This window comes from Palaemon carinicauda, chromosome 27 (genome assembly GCF_036898095.1).
Source record: "Palaemon carinicauda isolate YSFRI2023 chromosome 27, ASM3689809v2, whole genome shotgun sequence".
Lineage (NCBI taxonomy): Eukaryota > Metazoa > Arthropoda > Malacostraca > Decapoda > Palaemonidae > Palaemon > Palaemon carinicauda.
The window spans coordinates 91,512,835-91,530,525 of NC_090751.1; the positions used below are offsets into that span (position 1 = coordinate 91,512,835).

The 17,691-nt window shown below is 37.2% G+C and overlaps 1 protein-coding gene across 1 annotated transcript in view; it reads left to right on the forward strand.

The window, feature by feature from the left end:
* The window catches only part of LOC137620801 (TBC1 domain family member 14-like), a 116,263-nt gene extending 99,105 nt beyond the window's left edge, over positions 1-17,158 (forward strand). Inside the window, exon 9 of the mRNA XM_068351248.1 lies at positions 11,161-17,158. Coding sequence (XP_068207349.1) covers positions 11,161-11,363 — 203 coding nt within the window. The 3' untranslated portion in view covers positions 11,364-17,158. The remainder of the gene's footprint in view (positions 1-11,160) is intronic.
* Positions 17,159-17,691: the final 533 nt, after the last annotated feature.

Genomic DNA, 17,691 nt, shown 5'->3' on the forward strand with positions numbered 1-17,691 from the left:
TTTAAGGAGAGACACATGAGGTCTGAACTGACATAAAGAGGGGTATTACTGTAGCATTATTTTAGTTCCTGTTCTTGCCCTTGTCAGCATATCTATTATTGATAGATTCTGGAGATACAGGTACAGCTTTTCACTACAGTAATCTTTACTGAAAGAGACAAAAAGGGGCAATCTATTTCGAATTATTCAACATTTTATATTGCTTGTATGATAGATTTAATGATTGAGCAAAGGCGTAGAAATACACTTGTACTGTATATGATATTATTGGCGTGTATTGAGAGTATCTGTTTACAGTTATTTTTAGTCCAATATTATTATTATTATTATTAATAGTTACTAGCTAAGCTACAACCCTAGTTGGAAAAACAAGATGCTGTAATCCCAAGGTTGCCAACTGAGAAAATAGCCCATTTAGGAAAGAAAGTAAGGAGACAAATAGAATAGTGTGCCTAGGTATACTCTCAAACAAGAAAACTCTACCCCAAGACAATATAAGACCATGGTACAGAGGTTATAGCACTACTTAAGACTTTTTGATTTTGTATTGTACAGAGGCTATGGCACTACTCAAGACTAGAGAACAGTGGTTTGATTTTGTATTGTCTTTCTCCTAGAAGAGCTGCTTACCATAGTTAATGAGTCTCTTCTACCCTTACCAAGAGAAAAGTAGCCACAGAACAATTACAGTTCAGTAGTTAAACCCTTGAATGAAGAAGAATTGTTTGGTTATCTTAGTGTTACCAGGTGTATGAGGACAGAGGAGGAGGTGTAAAGAATAGACCACACTATTCAGTGTATGTGTAGGTAAAGAAAAAAATGAGCTGTGACCAGAGAGGGATCCATTGTAGTACTATCTGGCCAGTCAAAGGACCCAATAACCCTCTAGCGGCAGTATCTCAAAGGAAAGCTACAGGAAGTCTTTACATATGTATGCAATTATCTAAAAAAAAAAAAAAAAAGAAAATAGAGAGAGAGAGAAAAAAAAATAGATAATATAATCATTCCATTCCCAAAAAATTCACTCAATTCCCAAAAAATTTTTGCACTCGATTCCCTGAAATATTTGGCTTTCATTTTCCAGGCCCTTTTTTTAGTATAATTCCTTTGACCATTTTAGAAAAAAAATATTAAAGGTTGAACTTTACAAATAGTTTTATTGCATAGTTGAATAAATTTACTTCCCATTGATATATGATATCTATATTTTGCTATCAAATGCATAGATAATAAAAGAAAAAGTAATGGAAATAACTGGACGTAATAAACGTTCAGTGCCATTGAAGGGAGTAGAAATATTTAGACATATAATACTTCCAATGTCGGTCAAAGGGCTAAAAGGGAGATACTGTACACTGTAGCAACAATCTTGAAAATTAAAATATTGACCTGCAATAAAGGGGCAGGACACCTACACCTTAACCATTCCAGGCTAGTGTTTCTGGTTTTCCTTTAAAATTTAGTACGCTTTGAGACATACATATCACCTCCCTACTGAGCCAATGTACTAGGTGGTTCTTATTTGTGCCACCTACCATGAAAGGGCAGAGAATTGGGTCTTTTGAATACGAAATATGACCGCACAAAAACATGATCAATTATGCTGGATTGTTAGTTGTTGGTAGTACTCTATATCATGAAGCATGGGAGGTCTCTTGGTCATGTGCTCAAATTTAGTAATAAAGTTCAAACTTGCAGCAAATGTTTTATGTTGAACAGGCTGACTTAAGTCTTTTCATAGTTTATATATGAAATATTGGTTTTGATGTTACTGTTTTTGAAATATTTTATTGTTAATTATTTCTCATTTTTCAATATTTAACTTAGCCAGTGATTATAATAGCTGCAACTCTGTTGCTCGACAGAAAACTCTACGGAAAAATTCGCCAGCGATCGCTACACAGGTAGGGGGTGTACTCAACAGCGCCATCTGTCGTTCAGATACCCAGTACTCATTGTAAACAAAGAACTCAATTTTCTCTCTTGTCGGGCTACCGGCAAGACCTACTAATTTGCTGTTGCTAACTGGATTTGTTTTCACAACTATTTGGTGAAGTACACTATTCTAGTTTTGAGCTTTCGCTATGCAGGTGTTTTATCTTCATCTTAAAACTTGAACTCGTTTTGGATAGATTTAATTATGGTGACAAAGAGAGTATGGACTTTCTTTCACTTTTAAATGGCCGACCCTTCCCTTAGACGGAAGTGTGTTTAGGCTTTTAGTAATTATCTTATCACGTTATAGATTTTTCTCTATATATTTTATATCTCTCCGCCTTTATTAGGCCTCTTCGATTAACTTTCCATTTTTTATAAACATATAAAAATAAATTTTAATGCTTTGTTTATATAGACCTTTCCTGAGAGTAGGCGGTCCTAACTTGGAAACCGAAGTTAATCAACGTTGAGCCCTTTATATCGTCTTTAGCTTTTAAAGAGCTAAGGATTTAAAACTTTTTAAATGTAATATTTTATGAAAGAATTTCTTTGATAGTCTTCGTACTGTTTTCAAAGATGAACTAACGTTTAGTTTTTTATGCTACGCAGTTGTTGACGTTCAGGACGTTCAACATGCGCTCTATCGTTACGATAGAGAGAGAGTGTATCACGGTTTCACTTTGCAGTAAGAGTAAATCGATTCTGACGTTTTGTTCATTCTTTCTTAGCTTAAATGTTTTAAATTCTAATTTAAAGGAACTTTTTATTTGAAAGACCTTTCAGTTTTTTCCTTTAGTCAAATAACATGTTTTTTTGATGATATATAATTGGGCTCTTCTCTTAGGTGCGAAATCAAGAGAGAAAGAGAGAGAGAGATAGAGACGGAGGAAGAGAGAGGAGAGAAAACGTTCCGTTCAAGCGGGTAACGTTGTTCTCGTGTTACTCACGTCCCTAGTTGCTGTACGGGGAGGAAGGATAAAACGTTTTTAGGTTTTTATTCTCGTCCCCAGGCTATGTGCGGTGAGAGATTGAAAACGTAGTTATATGAACTAGTGTTTAGTCTCTTTCCCAGCCACTGATTTTTCTTTTTATCTTAAAATATGTTTTCTGTTTTTTGCTGGTATTATGAGCTTGCATTATACGACTAATTTCGCAATTACTACCTTTTAATGAAGGGTAGAATTGCGTGTTTCAGGTAGAAATAAGTGCAAAACAGAAAATCGAAGTGATAAAGTGATATGCGCAAAGTGTTACAGTGTTGCGTCCGAGGCGCAAAGTGTTACAGTGTTGCGTCCGAGGGTTCGTCTGTTCGTGCCTGTCGTTCACCTAGTCCGGGACCTCTTACAAGCTCCCAAGCCCAGGGGAGAAGTAATGTCAAACGACTTATGGGTTCGAGAGGCCTTGACCAACGAACAGACGTTTTCCCTCTATGGTATCGGGTGTATCTTACCAAGATCTCCCCTACCATAAGACGAGAGAGACGTTGTTTCTCCTCGCCATCTGTAGGCTTTTCGCATAAGAAACCTGTCACAAGGTTTCGAAGCCCTTAAGCGAAAGTCAGTCCTTTCAGGACAGGTCCAGCGTCCTGGTTACAGCCATTAGGACAGCTCTGACCCTATGCAGTCATCGGATAACTGCTCGCCGCCTAACAAAAGCGTAACACAGACTCCGAGAGTCTTTTTTTGTAGGCAAAGTGTTGCGGTCACAGACGTTACCCTCGTCTATTACCACAACCATTTCCGTTGATCCTTAAGGGGTTGTATGGCAAAACATGCAGTATATGCTTGCCTCCCTTATGGAAGACTATTCTGCCGATTAGTCCGTTGAGTCTAGCCGTTTATCTCATCGATATCCTGGCTTTCAGCCAACCTAACGTTCCTTTGTGCTTACTGTTGACGTTGGCGTAGCTTAGTCACGTCAGTCAGGTTGTTTAGAACCACACTCGATGAGGTCTCGTGTGGTTTTTCAGCCGCATTTGGACGTTAGGCCACTGGCTGATGCTCCTGTTGACGTTCAAGACGTTCACTAACAATCGGAGTTGACTTGTTTTGACGCTGTGCGTCAACCTCCGCATTCTAGAGTCGTTTTGACTGCTCAGTCTAGGCAGTCAAAGCAGTCTCGAGTGGACGCTGTGCGTCCTCACGCACCTGTTGTTGTTGACAGTTCAGTTGTGGACAGTTCACAGACTGTCAAGCAGTTACATGACGTTGCGTTCTGGTCCGCTACTAATGCACCAGTGAGAGACTCAGCTTTTATCGGACAAGGTTCCTGTAGATGAGGAAGTTGCTGTTCTCCCTCCTACTGATATTCCCTTGAGGACTCTGTCAGATGGAGAGGAGCCTAAAGCTGCTTAGTCTCCTATGGACTTTAATTAAATCATGATGATTTTTTTAAGGATCTTCGTCCGGATCTTTTTGTAACTGCTGCTCCTCGTTCGCCTAAACGTCAGAGCTTACACTAGGCCTAGCTACTTCGAAGCCGTTGTTTTTAAGCTAGTGCTCTCTCGCTCTCCTAGAGAGCGTTACGTTGGCTAGGCGACTGGTTTTTCACCAGGAGGAGTTTGGGGGATACAGCCTTTGCTTTCCCTTCTTTTAAACTGGTTTATAGAGCGAGAGTCTGATATGACACGAGAGAAGTTCTCGGCTTGGGAGTTCATGCCTCTGCCCAGATAGACTTCTCAATTCTGGTAGACTCTCCCTGGCGCCTAGCCAGGAGACGCTCCAAGTTGTTTACAGGTCAACTTCACAGCTGTGGTCGAGCCTCTGAAGTTTTGCTGTACTATTATGTCACGCATAACAAGGCTTTCAGGGATGGTAAACGGTTCCGCCTCAGTCGCTAACCCTGTCTGTTGCCACACCTGCTCCCGTAGACCCTAAATGGGCTTTGCTGCAAGACATGCAGTCCAAGCTTGCGTCCTTGATAGAGGACTTAAATGCGGAGAAGAACCTTCTGGCCAACAACCTTCCAACCGGTCGGTTGTGCGCCCTGTTGACGCTGAGGTAACCTACTCGCGTCTGCCAGTTGAGGTGGTTCCTCCACCGATGCGACCCAGTGTGGGTTGCCAGCCGCACGTTGACGTTAAGCGACGCTCGGAGGTGGTTGTTGACGTTCAGGACATTCAACAACCAGCAGAGGTGACTTGTTTTGACGCAGTGCGTCAACCTCAGCAACCCGGTAGGGTGTTGACTGCACAACCCAGACAGTCTAGACAGTCTCGGGTTGACGCTGTGCTTCCTCTCGCACCCATGGTTGTTGACAGTTCACAGACTGTGCAGCAGTTCCATGATATTGCGTCCGGCTCCGTCACGCATCCACCAGTGCGACCGGATTCAGCGAGCCAGACGTTGCCCACTCCGTTGCCGTTTCCTCATCAGTTTCGGATGAGGAACCCTCTGATGAAGACGTTGCTGAACAACAAGACGATCAGCCCCCAGCCCTGCTATCCATCCAGAAGATGCTGAAGAAGGAACGCTGCTTAGTCAGGCTGTGGATGAGTCTGGTAGGGACGCTGTCATCCGTGGATCAATTTGTGTCACTAGGAAGACTACACCTCCGTCCTCTTCAATACCATCTAGCTTTTCACTGAAAAAAGGACAAGACGCTAGAAGCGGTCTCGTTCCCGGTTTCCGAAAAGATAAATTCTTGTCTGACTTGGTGAAAGGACAATATCAACCTAAGAGAGGGTCTTCCCCTGGCTGTTCAGACTCCCAACCACGTTCTCTTCTCGGACGCATCGGACGTAGGCTGGGGTGCGACATTAGACGGTCGGGAATGCTCGGGAATATGGAACTCGAGTCAAAGGACAATGCATTTCAACTGTAAGGAGGTACTGGCAGTACGTCTGGCCTGGAAAAGCTTCAGGTCTCTCCTTCAAGGCAAAGTGGTGGAGGTGAACTCGGACAACACCACGGCTTTGGCGTACATCTCCAAGCAAGGAGGGACCTACTCTCTGACGTTGTACGAGATCGCAAGGGACCTCCTCACCTGGTCAAAAGGTCTAAACATATCACTAGTAACGAGGTTCATCCAAGGCAACTTGAATGTCATGGCAGATTGTCTCAGTCGGAAGGGACAAATAATTCCAACAGAATGGACCCTCCACAAGGATGTATGGAAGAGACTTTGGGCCACCTGGGGCCAGCCAACCATAGATCTCTTCGCAACCTCGATGACCAAGAGGCTCCCAATATTTTGCTCTCCAATCCCGGACCCAGCAGCAGTTCATATAGATGCTTTTCTCCTAGATTGGTCACATCTAGATCTATATGCATTCCCTCCGTTCAAGATTGTCAACAAGGTACTGCAGAAGTTCGCCTCTCACGAAGGGACAAGGTTGACGCTAGTTGCTCCCCTCTGGCCCGCGAGAGAATGGTTCACCGAGGTACTTCGATGGCTAGTAGACGTTCCCAGAACACTTCCCCTAAGGGTGGACCTTCTACGTCAGCCACACGTAAAGAAGGTACACCAAGGCCTCCACGCTCTTCGTCTGACTGCCTTCAGACTATCGAAAGACTCTCGAGAGCTAGAGGCTTTTCGAAGGAGGCAGCCAGAGCGATTGCTAGAGCAAGGAGAACATCCACCCTTAGAGTCTACCAATCGAAGTGGGAAATCTTCCGAAACTGGTGCAAGTCAGTATCCGTATCCTCGACCAGTACCTCTGTAACTCAAATAGCTGACTTCCTCTTATATCTGAGGAAAGAACGATCTCTTTCAGCTCCCACTATCAAGGGTTACAGAAGCATGTTGGCATCAGTCTTCCATCACAGAGGCTTAGATCTTTCCAACAATAAAGATCTACAGGACCTCCTTAAGTCTTTTGAGACCACGAAGGAGCGTCGTTTGGTTACACCTGGTTGGAATTTAGACGTGGTACTAAGATTCCTTATGTCAGACAGGTTCGAGCCGCTACAATCAGCCTCCCTGAAAGATCTCACCTTAAAGACTCTTTTCCTGGTATGCTTAGCCACAGCTAAAAGAGTCAGTGAGATTCATGCCTTCAGCAAGAACATCGGATTCTCATCTGAAACGGCTACATGTTCTCTACAACTTGGTTTTTTAGCCAAAAACGAGCTGCCTTCTCGACCTTGGCCAAAATCGTTCGATATTCCAAGCTTATCGTATGGTTGGAAATGAACTAGAAAGAGTCTTATGCCCTGTAAGAGCTCTTAAGTTCTATTTAAAACGAACTAAACCTTTACGAGGCCCGTCTGAAGCTTTATGGTGTTCAGTTAAGAAACCATCTTTGCCTATGTCAAAGAATGCTTTATCCTATTTTATCAGACTGTTAATACGAGAAGCTCATTCCCATCTGAATGAGGAAGGCCAAGCTTTGCTGAAGGTAAGGACACACGAAGTTAGAGCTGTCGCAACTTCCGTGGCCTTTAAACAAAATAGATCTCTGCGAAGTATAATCGACGCAACCTATTGGAAAAGCAAGTCAGTGTTCGCGTCTTTTTATCTTAAGGATGTCCAGTCTCTTTACGAGAACTGCTACACTCTGGGACCATTCGTAGCAGCGAGTGCAGTAGTGGGTGAGTGCTCAACCACTACAATTCCCTAATTCCATAACCTTTTTAATCTTTCTCTTGAAATGTTTTTATTGTTGTTTTTGGGTTGTCCGGAAGGCTAAGAAGCCTTTCGCATCCTAGTTGATTTGGCGGGTGGTCAAAGTCATTTCTTGAGAAGCGCCTAGATTAGAGGTTTTGATGAGGTCCTGTTGTATGGGTTGCAACCCTTCATACTTCAGCTCCTAGGGGTCGCTCATCATCCTAAGAGGATCGCGAGGCTCCGTAAGGAAGACGTACTTAAAAAGGCAGAGTAATTGTTCAAGTCGACTTCCTTACCAGGTACCTAGTTATATTGTTTAGTTATTTTGATAACTTCTAAAATGAAATAAAAATTCTTAGCTCATATGATGTAAACATATTTTGCTGGTCTCTACCCACCCCCCTGGGTGTGAATCAGCTATTATAATCACCGTCTAAGTTAAATATTGAAAAATGTTATTTTGATAATAAAATAAATTTTTGAATATACTTACCCGGTGATTATAAATTAAAGGACCCTCCCTTCCTCCCCAATAGAGACACAGTGGACCGAGGAGAAAATTGAGTTCTTTGTTTACAATGAGTACTGGGTATCTGAACGACAGATGGCGCTGTTGAGTACACCCCCTACCTGTGTAGCGATCGCTGGCGAATTTTTCCGTAGAGTTTTCTGTCGAGCAACAGAGTTGCAGCTATTATAATCACCGGGTAAGTATATTCAAAAATTTATTTTATTATCAAAATAACATATTGTTTGTTTATTTCCTTATTTCCTTTCCTCATCGTCATCATCATCTCCTCCTACACCTGTTGATGCAAAGGGCCTCGGTTAGATTTCGCCAGTAGTCTCTCATCTTCAGCTTTCCTCACTGGTCCAATTTTCCTTGTTAGAGCCTTTGGGCTTATAGCATCTTGCTTTTCCAACTTTGGTTGTAGCTTAGTAATGATGATGATGATAATAATAATAATAATAATATATAAAATAGCATGCTTACTGTGAGAGACATGCTCATGATGATGATTGTGTTGTGTGTTTTTAAATCTGTGGGAGCAGTTACTTAGGGATAACGGAAGTGTCATTCAATCATTTTGTCTTGTTAAGAGAGTGAAATGCATGTCTTTAGTAAGTATGCTGGCAACTGAAATAATAGAGTAAGAGCCATTAACATTTTACTTTGTAGCTTTCCGAGTTGATAATGCACTTGCATTCCAGACGATGAGGTAAAACTGGAAAATCTATTTAGTTTGTGTTTTATTTAAATATTTGATCATGAAGGTGGAATAGAAAAAGAGGGTTTTTAAAGAATGGCTGGAAGTAGCAGTTTAGAGAAGGATGAAAGATATAGAGAGGAAACTGTAGAAGTAAAATGAAAGGTGGCCAAGGTAAAGATGGAAGTTGACTGGAGGAGCCCTCAGGGATTGGGTAGTTCGAATGAAGAGAATAAGTTTTGGAAGGAAGGGAAGATAGTAAGGAATGGTGGATCGAGGAGTGAAGAGAGAGGGAAAGATTAAATTGAAATATTATTAAAAGGAGATATTGTGAGAAAAAGGAGGATTGAATATTTTGAAAGATTACTGAATGTGTAGGATAATAGGTAGGCAGATATAATTGCTGTTGCAGGTTTTGAGGTGCTAGTGATGGGATATGAGAATGAGAGAGAGATTACAAGAGGAAGTGAAGAGAGCACTAGATGAAACAAGAACATCAAAAGATCCTGGTAGGGATGGGGTGAGGGCTGAGATGTTAAAGGAAGGGGGTGTGATTGTGCTGGAATGATTGATGAGATTATTTGATGTATGCTTCATGTTGTCAATGGTACAAATGGACTGGGTGTGTGCATATTTTGTCCCACTTGTAATTCTAGCGGTATATATTGAATGTGGTTGGAAAAGTGTATGATAGAGTGTTAATTAATAGGATTAAAAGTAAAACAGAGGATGCAATCTTAGAAGTGCCGGGTGTCTTTAGACGAGATAGGGGATGTATAGATCAGAATTTTATAGTTAGGCAGGTATGCAAGAAATATTTAGTAAAAGGTAAGGAGGTATATTTTGCATTTATAGATATGGAGAAAGCTTATGATAGATTTGATTGTGATGCAGTGTGGAATGTGATGAGGTTATATGGAATTGGTGGAAGGTTGTTGCAAGCAGTGAAGAGTTTATACATAGGTAGTAAAGCATGTTAGGATAGGAAATAAAGTGAGATTAAGGCTGAGATAGGGATGTGTAATGTAACCATGTTGTTCAGTTTGTTTGTTGATGGAGATGTCAGAAAGGTGTCTACTTGATTGCTTGGATGATGATTGAGACTGATAGAGGAGAGTAACCATGAGTGGGAAGTGAATCAGTTGCTGTTTGCATATAATGCTGTATTGGTTGCAGACTCGGAGGAGAAGCTGTGATGATTAGTGACAGAGCTTGGAAAGGTATGTGAGAGAAGGAAGTTGCGAATAAATGTTGGTAAGAATAAGGTGGTACTAGATTGAATACCATGTTAAATTAAGAGTAACTTGAGGAAGTAGATCAGTTTAATTACAGTACTATAGTTCTGTTGTTGCTGCAAATGATGGAGGGGAAGCTTTTGTACAGCATGTTAGAGATTAAATGAAGGATGTAAAGTGTTAGGGTAGTGAAGTGATTAGTAAAGAATAGAGGTTAGGAATAAGTGTAAAGAGAGTTCTGTATGAGAAAGTGATTGTACCAACTGTGATGTATGGATTAGAATTGTGAGTAATGAAAGTGATGGAGAGACAGAAATTGAATGTGTTCAAAATGAAGGGTCTAAGGAGTATGGTCAGTGTACTTCAGTTGGATATGGTTAGGTATGAAGTAATAAGAGTGAGAACATGTGTGAGGAATGGATCATCAGCTAGAGTGGATATGAATTTTGTGGTGGTTTGGCCATGCAGAGAGGATAGAAAGGGATCCTGAAGAAGATGAAGAATTCAAAAGTTGATAGGATAAGAGCAAGAGGAAAGCCAAGGTTTGGGTGGATGGATGTAGTAAAGAAACCTGTAGGGGATAGGAGAGTAGATGTGAGAGAGGCAAAAGAGCTTGCTAGGAATAGAAATGAATGGCAAGTGATTATGACACATCTCCAATAGGCCCTGGTGCTACCTTGGGTTACTTGATGATGACTGCTGAGGTAGCAGCAGTAGGGGAGCCGGCACAAGAAGCTTCATTTGTGGTGGAAGATGGGTTAGGGAGGTTGTGGCACCCTACCAACCAAACTTGGCTGAATCCCTCATTAGACAAGGAATAAAGAGAAAAATTTCCCTTTTGTTTCTTTTAATGTCGGCTACACCTCAGTATTGGGGAAAGTGCCATGGTAGATGGATGGCTTATGCCTTTGGTGTGGGAGTATAAATAGCATTCTAAAGTGATTTGATTGCCATTAAAAGTTTTTATTTACATTTTATTTTATATCTTCTAATAATTTTACCCTTTTTTATGACCCTGGTCCTTACCTTTTTCTCATAGCATTTGCAATGTCAACTCTGCCTTTTTTTTCAGTTATCAGTAAATCATTTACCCATTTTGTTGGTAAATTTTTCTACCCCTATAGGATCTGTTGTTTAATAATTTCCCCTTTACCTTTGGACATCTTGTATTGTTTTCTTCATATCCACTAACAGTCTCAACTACAGAGGTTTGTTTTGGTAATTATCCACAGGAATCCTTAAGTTGTATGAGACATCACTTCTGAACCAAGAGTGCACTGCTACTGCTGCTCAGTTCCTCACTAGATTACCAGAAGACCTATGCGTTGATGCTTTGTTCCGGGCCATTTCATCCGTCCGAACATCCGCCCACAAGCGCACTTTTTCACAAATACTTCAAGCGCATATGGGTGCAGTTGCAAGCAGTGCTGTATGAAAGTACATAACTTGATTTTTTTTTTATATTAAAAGATCTTATAGAAAGTAGGATATTTATTTGGATTTATTTTCTGTTAATCAATTAAGATGTGTGACTTTTCATTCTGAGACATATCTTTTTTGAAGTTTTTAGATGTATTTTAGATTGAAATAGGCTGGTATTTATAAAATTCAAGATCTCACTCGTTATATAGAACTTTGCGCGTCACTCTTTCATCTGGTACTTTGAGGTATGAATTTTAATTATAAAGCTACTTGGTGTACTCGCATCTTATCTGCATATGGAACATCTTTAGTGAATAGTACAGTGTGTGATCAAGTCGTATTTTTTTTTTTTGTCGTTGAGTGACACAATCGTAAAAAAAGCCAATCTCATATTCAACCACATCACAGATTTTTTAATTGAGTGTTACACTCTCTCTCAGAGTACAGTATTCTACATCACATTTATTATAAAAAAAGACGTAGATATTTGCAGAGTATGGAATCCAGGTATCAGCAGGTTCATATTACTATTCAAGGTTTTACTGTTTTATATCATTAAGTGAGTATACTCTTTCCTTGGCTGAGCAGGTACTTAATAGCTTGTCAGATTGTACTGTCATGGTTATATGGTTAATATTTTTCTATTGATATTCAACTTGTAACATATTTGTGTAATTTTTTTTAGTGGTGTTGTTCTAGTTCTACTATTCACTAACTGCAGCATGAACATTGCTTGCTGTATGTTATCTAATAGATTTTAATTAGTAGGTATATCAGGGTTAAGTTTGATAGTTAATGTTGGATATGCTATTATTGTGAACTTCTGAATTCAGAAAGGCTACCAGTCAATTTCAACAACTAAACTACAGGTGGGGCTGCTTTCAGAAAAGATAGGAAAGAAATTTTGTATGGTAATAGATCTAATGTATAATATGTAGATCACTACTAGCTTGCTTATGCAAGTTTGGATGATTATTGTAAGATAATAGAGATTGAAAAGAATTTTACAGTTTTTTCAATGATGAACTCATTTGTTTTGTTTTTTTTCATGGTTTTATGGCTTTATTCCAAATGCTTCAAATCCAACAAAGAAGGGGAGAAAGAAGAATTTTAGATTTATCCACTTGTCACAAATTTAAAGAGAATATTTTTAGTTAAAAATTGATATTGTATGTATCAATTTGAGTAAATTAAGCACAGTATATATCTTGGTGTGCCAAAGTGCTTATACAGTATACAATACTATAAATGCCAGTGATTTTGAGTACCTTTTTAGTTTTGTTGGAGATCTTGTTTTTTAATAGTATATCTATTTTCTTTAAAAAGTTGGGTAAATACAGACATTTTCTTATCAGTATTTTCCTAGTAAAGCATTTTTTTTTAAAACGTTCAGTGTTTAGAAATCAATGCATTAGCCTTATATATCGATTACTTGAGGTGCTTTGCAAGGAAATAGACAACGTAAATGAAGTCTTTGTACATATATTATAGAGATTTTAAATGTGCTTTGCTAACCGATAGCCCAGTTATCGCTATTTCATGAGGGAATATTTAAATTGTGTTTAAATATTATTAAAACATGTAACATCCATAAAGTTTCACAAATAATCTTTTGAATTTTCTTTAAAATAAAATTTAAATGTTTCATTCTTTCCATAATGATTTATTTGTTGGTGTTTGATACTGTGGAAAATACTAATTCTACTTTAGCACATCAACTTAATTTAAAATATATGATAGCTAGCTTCTTGTTGCCAAGGTAAAGAGTATATTTTTCATTCTTAATGCTGTTTTTCATTTTGTTGTTTTGATTAGCGGATGCAAAATGATGAAGTTTGATTTATGCAAAACTTGCTTTCTTTATTAGTTTTGAGATTGTACGAATTCAAGAATTTAGGAATTCAACCTCTGTACCAGAGGAGAACAAAAATGAACATTGTGCCTTTGGTTTTATTGTAAAAAGTAAACAGTTTATTTATGTTGCAGAAATGTTTATTAATAGTTTTAATACCTTGTGATTGACAAAGAAGAAATTTGTGTACAATATTGGTAAAATTTCTTTATGGAACTCTACTATTTTTTTATAAGGGAAGTTTTATCTTAAAAATGCAATACAGACATATATATATTATTTTATTTAAGAATATGAAAACTTGTACAACAGTAAAATTCACTATTGCACGCAGTAGAGACTGGTCGTGATTGCTTACGTCAACGTTGATTTGACATAATAATATAATACTGTGCTGTGTATGCCTGTGTAGCTGCTTTTACTCTTCACAGTGTCTTTCCTCTAGAGATCTGAGTTAGGGATAAGCCTTCACAAATCGATAATAGCGTATTATTCCTTCAACCTACCTTTCTGCTACTTAGTCATGTCGTCATTTTAAAAATTTCTTTTGGTGCTTTACGGTTACGAAGAGTGAACAGTATGGCGAAACATTCTAGTTGCATATGACATTACTCTTCTCACATATTTTATATATATATGAATATATACATATACATATATATCCTATAGGACTGTGATAACTTAATACTCATCATACCATCATGTTACTGTGACCACAATAATGTATCATGTTTTTCACATGCAGGGAAAGTATGTATGATTCTTTTTGGTAAACTTTAACAACCATATCTAGTTGTCTTATTAGCATGATTTTCTATTTGGTGTCCTTCAGCCAAGCTACGATTTCATTTCACTGAGTGCATTATGTCACAATCACAAACTTCATCCATGTGTAGATGTATTCTTTCTCCATTTTTCTTTGGTCTTCAAATACTCCAGACCTCCCGTTATTTCCTATAATAGATGGCCAAGAACAGTTGTGTGCTGATATTTTAAGACTTATTGTATGTACCTTAAAACTATTTTGTGTCGGTTCAAATCCTCTTTTATGTTCCTTGGTGCCATTCAAGACACCTTTTTATTTTTTTGTTTTTATTCTTAATTTTACTGTCAGTGTAGGAAATGCAGGTCAATGTGTGGCAATGAATTGAGTTGATTTCAAAGTATTGTTAATGTGAGGCGATATTCATAAATTTGGCAATGCTATTGCAGTTTTAGTACCTTATTTTGTAACCCAGCAAAATTCCGTTGAACTTGACTAAAAATCCCAAAATTACTTTTCTTCATAGATAACTAAAGTAATCATTGATATAAAAAAGGACTCTTAGAAATTACTATATGATTAAATTCAGTTTTGTTTGCCAATTTTAGAAATTTTAGCTCAATGTGTTTTTGTTTAAATCTGTTAAAAATGCAGTTTTTTATTGAGATATCCTTGTATATTTTCTTTTCAACTCCAGTTGTCATATTACAGTAATGAATTTCCTTCATCATATTGAGGCATGTGCAGTAATTACAGTGAAATATATACAATAGGTAAGTATTTTTTACACACTGAAGTCTTTATGTAAAAGCCATTTTATAATTGTCCATAGGCCTATAGTATATTTCACTTATGGATAAACTATCAATCCTACCTGTAGATGTATTACAGGATTAGATTTGAATTCTCTTTAGGTGATAATTCTCTTCATTTGTTACTTTTAATCTTAGTTTGCATGTTAGGACACTTGGTTGAGTTTTTTATCTGATAGGAAATACTATTGTGGTACTTGTAAGATTCATCTTTTTTTTTCTTTTGGTATATACAGCGGAAAAGTGAGTATGGGTACTATATTCCAGAAATTGGAATTAAGGAGTGAATTTTTGTGATATTTTGGATAAATTCACAAACTGAATATTTCTAATATGTTTAAATATTCGAATTTTGAGGTTATTGCTCATAGAATTTTTAGGTTTTCCTAACTGGAGATGAACATTAAAGGAGGTATTGTTATTTATTGACAGAATATAAATGATAAATTTAAAAATAAATATCATTACAAAAGAAAGTTTTGTAAACTTTACATTTTTGAAAGCCTTGTACATTATTATATTAGAAACTGAATGAATACTGCAATCATCATGGCTTTTCAGTTGAATAAATATAGACACTTTTTTATTATTGAATGTCAGGTGATAGTTCCCAGATTTTAAACTTTAGTGTGGGAAATCTTTCTTATTGCTCATTTTTTCAACTTGGATATTTATGTAATAGACAAATTTCTGAAGGGGGCCATTGATTTAAAAAGGTCTTCTAAATGTATAAATAAGAGCTTTAGGACAGTGACTTTTAAGTGTATAACGTCTAGCTTTTTTCCCTTGTCAGCTGCTAATGCTTCTCTCCTGAAATTATTGTATGAAGAAATTTGCCTATGGTCATCCTGATTTGAAATGTACAACGCATTTTACTATTCGACTTTTTTAGTTTCTTCAAAGGTTGTTCTAAGAAATAATGGTCTTTGAATACAATTGAAAATGTTATTTGCAACCTACTATGTTGGTGTCAGTTTTTCAGGGTTTAATTGTGTCTGTTTTGCCGAGAAATGTACGATTGGTAGACAAATTAAGAAAAAGCCAGTCGTTCAGTAGAGACAGACATGTTTTTTTTGTACCATGTAAACACTCCAACCAATGATTTCAGGATATGGTACTGGATAGTGTACCTCTATTAGTTACATGATAATATTCTGTCCTCTATCTTATCTTCAGTAAATTTCTTAACTACAGTACTGTAGTTATTATGAGGAAACTATTTTGATTTACATTTTTATGTTGTGAAAACTTATGAAAAATGGAGCATTTTGTAATCCCTAAACAGATAGTCATCTCCCTGTGCATTTGGCTTTGTCATTTACTATGCTTCATTTCCTTGTTACATGCTGTAAAGTCAAGATATTTCTTCAAATTCATCCATGAAATATATAGTGAGCTGTTATGTCTCCAAATAGGTCTGGAATTGAGCGTTCTGAATCCTATTAACATTTTTATATTGATTTTACTGAAACCAATTACCAATTGACTTTGGTGTACTCTAAATTAGCTAATACAGCTTGCTGACTAGGGCTTACTGTAGTAACTTTTTTTATATGATTTTATTATTTTTGACCCCAAGGAAGTTTAAAATTAATTTTTATATGTGGAAGGAGATTTGAAAAAAGGGGAATTAGATGAATGTAAAGGTCTCTTGCTGTAACTGTATGAAGATACATAATACAGTAAACAAGGAATAACATTTAGCAAGAAAATTTAAGCAAACATTGTTTTTGAGAAGTCTTTTTATATGAAAAGTCACTGTTAGATTTTATATTTTATAATACTGTTTTATTGTTTTATATAAAATCGATTTGTACTTGCTTTTATAAGAAAATTCTTTCAAGGTTAGTCATTGTAGTCTGTAAATATAACTTCTTTCATCATTTTAGCTAGAAAGAGCATATTCAAAAGTTCCTTTGTCATTTGTAAAAATCAAGGAAAATTAGTATGCTTGGCAGTGGTAGTTTCTTAAATTTTTATACCTTTTCGATATTTTCAGATGGAATTTCTTCCAAGTATTTTCTTTTTGGAAACTGGAAATTGAAAAGTTGTTTTTGACTCCTTATGACATTTGTGTCAAAATATGCTAAGTGTTTCTTTAAACTTTCTCAACTGTTTCCATTTGCTCAAAATCATATTTTTGGTAATTAAATTTGTATAAGAAAGGTAGAATGAATCTTTTCTAGTGTTTTGTATCAGAGTGAAGTACCAATAACCTAGAATTTTATTCACATTCGTCTGTGTTAGAAAGTCTCGTTTTTATTATAAATATATATATATATATATATATTTCCCTGGCCCCATGTGAAAGTGTGAATTTTATACTTGTTGCATCTCAAAATAAACTTGTCCATATATGAAATAAAATAGGCTTTATATCACCTGGTCTTTTGTTTAGCCTAATCCCAAAGGAAGTATCTCAGGAAATGAGAATACAGTACAGTAGTACCTTGAGTTACAAGTAACTTTAAATAAGAGCATGCAAATTTGAATGGGGTTACTAGTACTGCACTAGTCTGCAGGCAAAAAATTTGTATCATACAGGCGTTTTTGTGGATAAGTACTGCTGACAAGACTAGCACAAAATCAATAAGGTGTCTCCATACGTCGTACAAGTAGTAATCATGCTCTGTTCATGTGATTTTCATCCCATTTTCATGCTCTTAATGCAGTCGTTTCCAGATCAGTTCCTTGTCAAAACATATCATAAGGGTCAAAAAAAAAAAAAAAAAAAAAAAAAACAAGTGTCCTTAAAGCATAAATCAACTGATTCATTTAGTGATCATGGACATGATTCAAGATGGAGATTTCCTGATATTTTATCAGAAGACCTCATGGAATGAAATTTTGCTTCTATGTACTGTAGTAACTCCCTCCTCCTCTCATCTGCCTCAACCCAGTTATGGTACTCCTC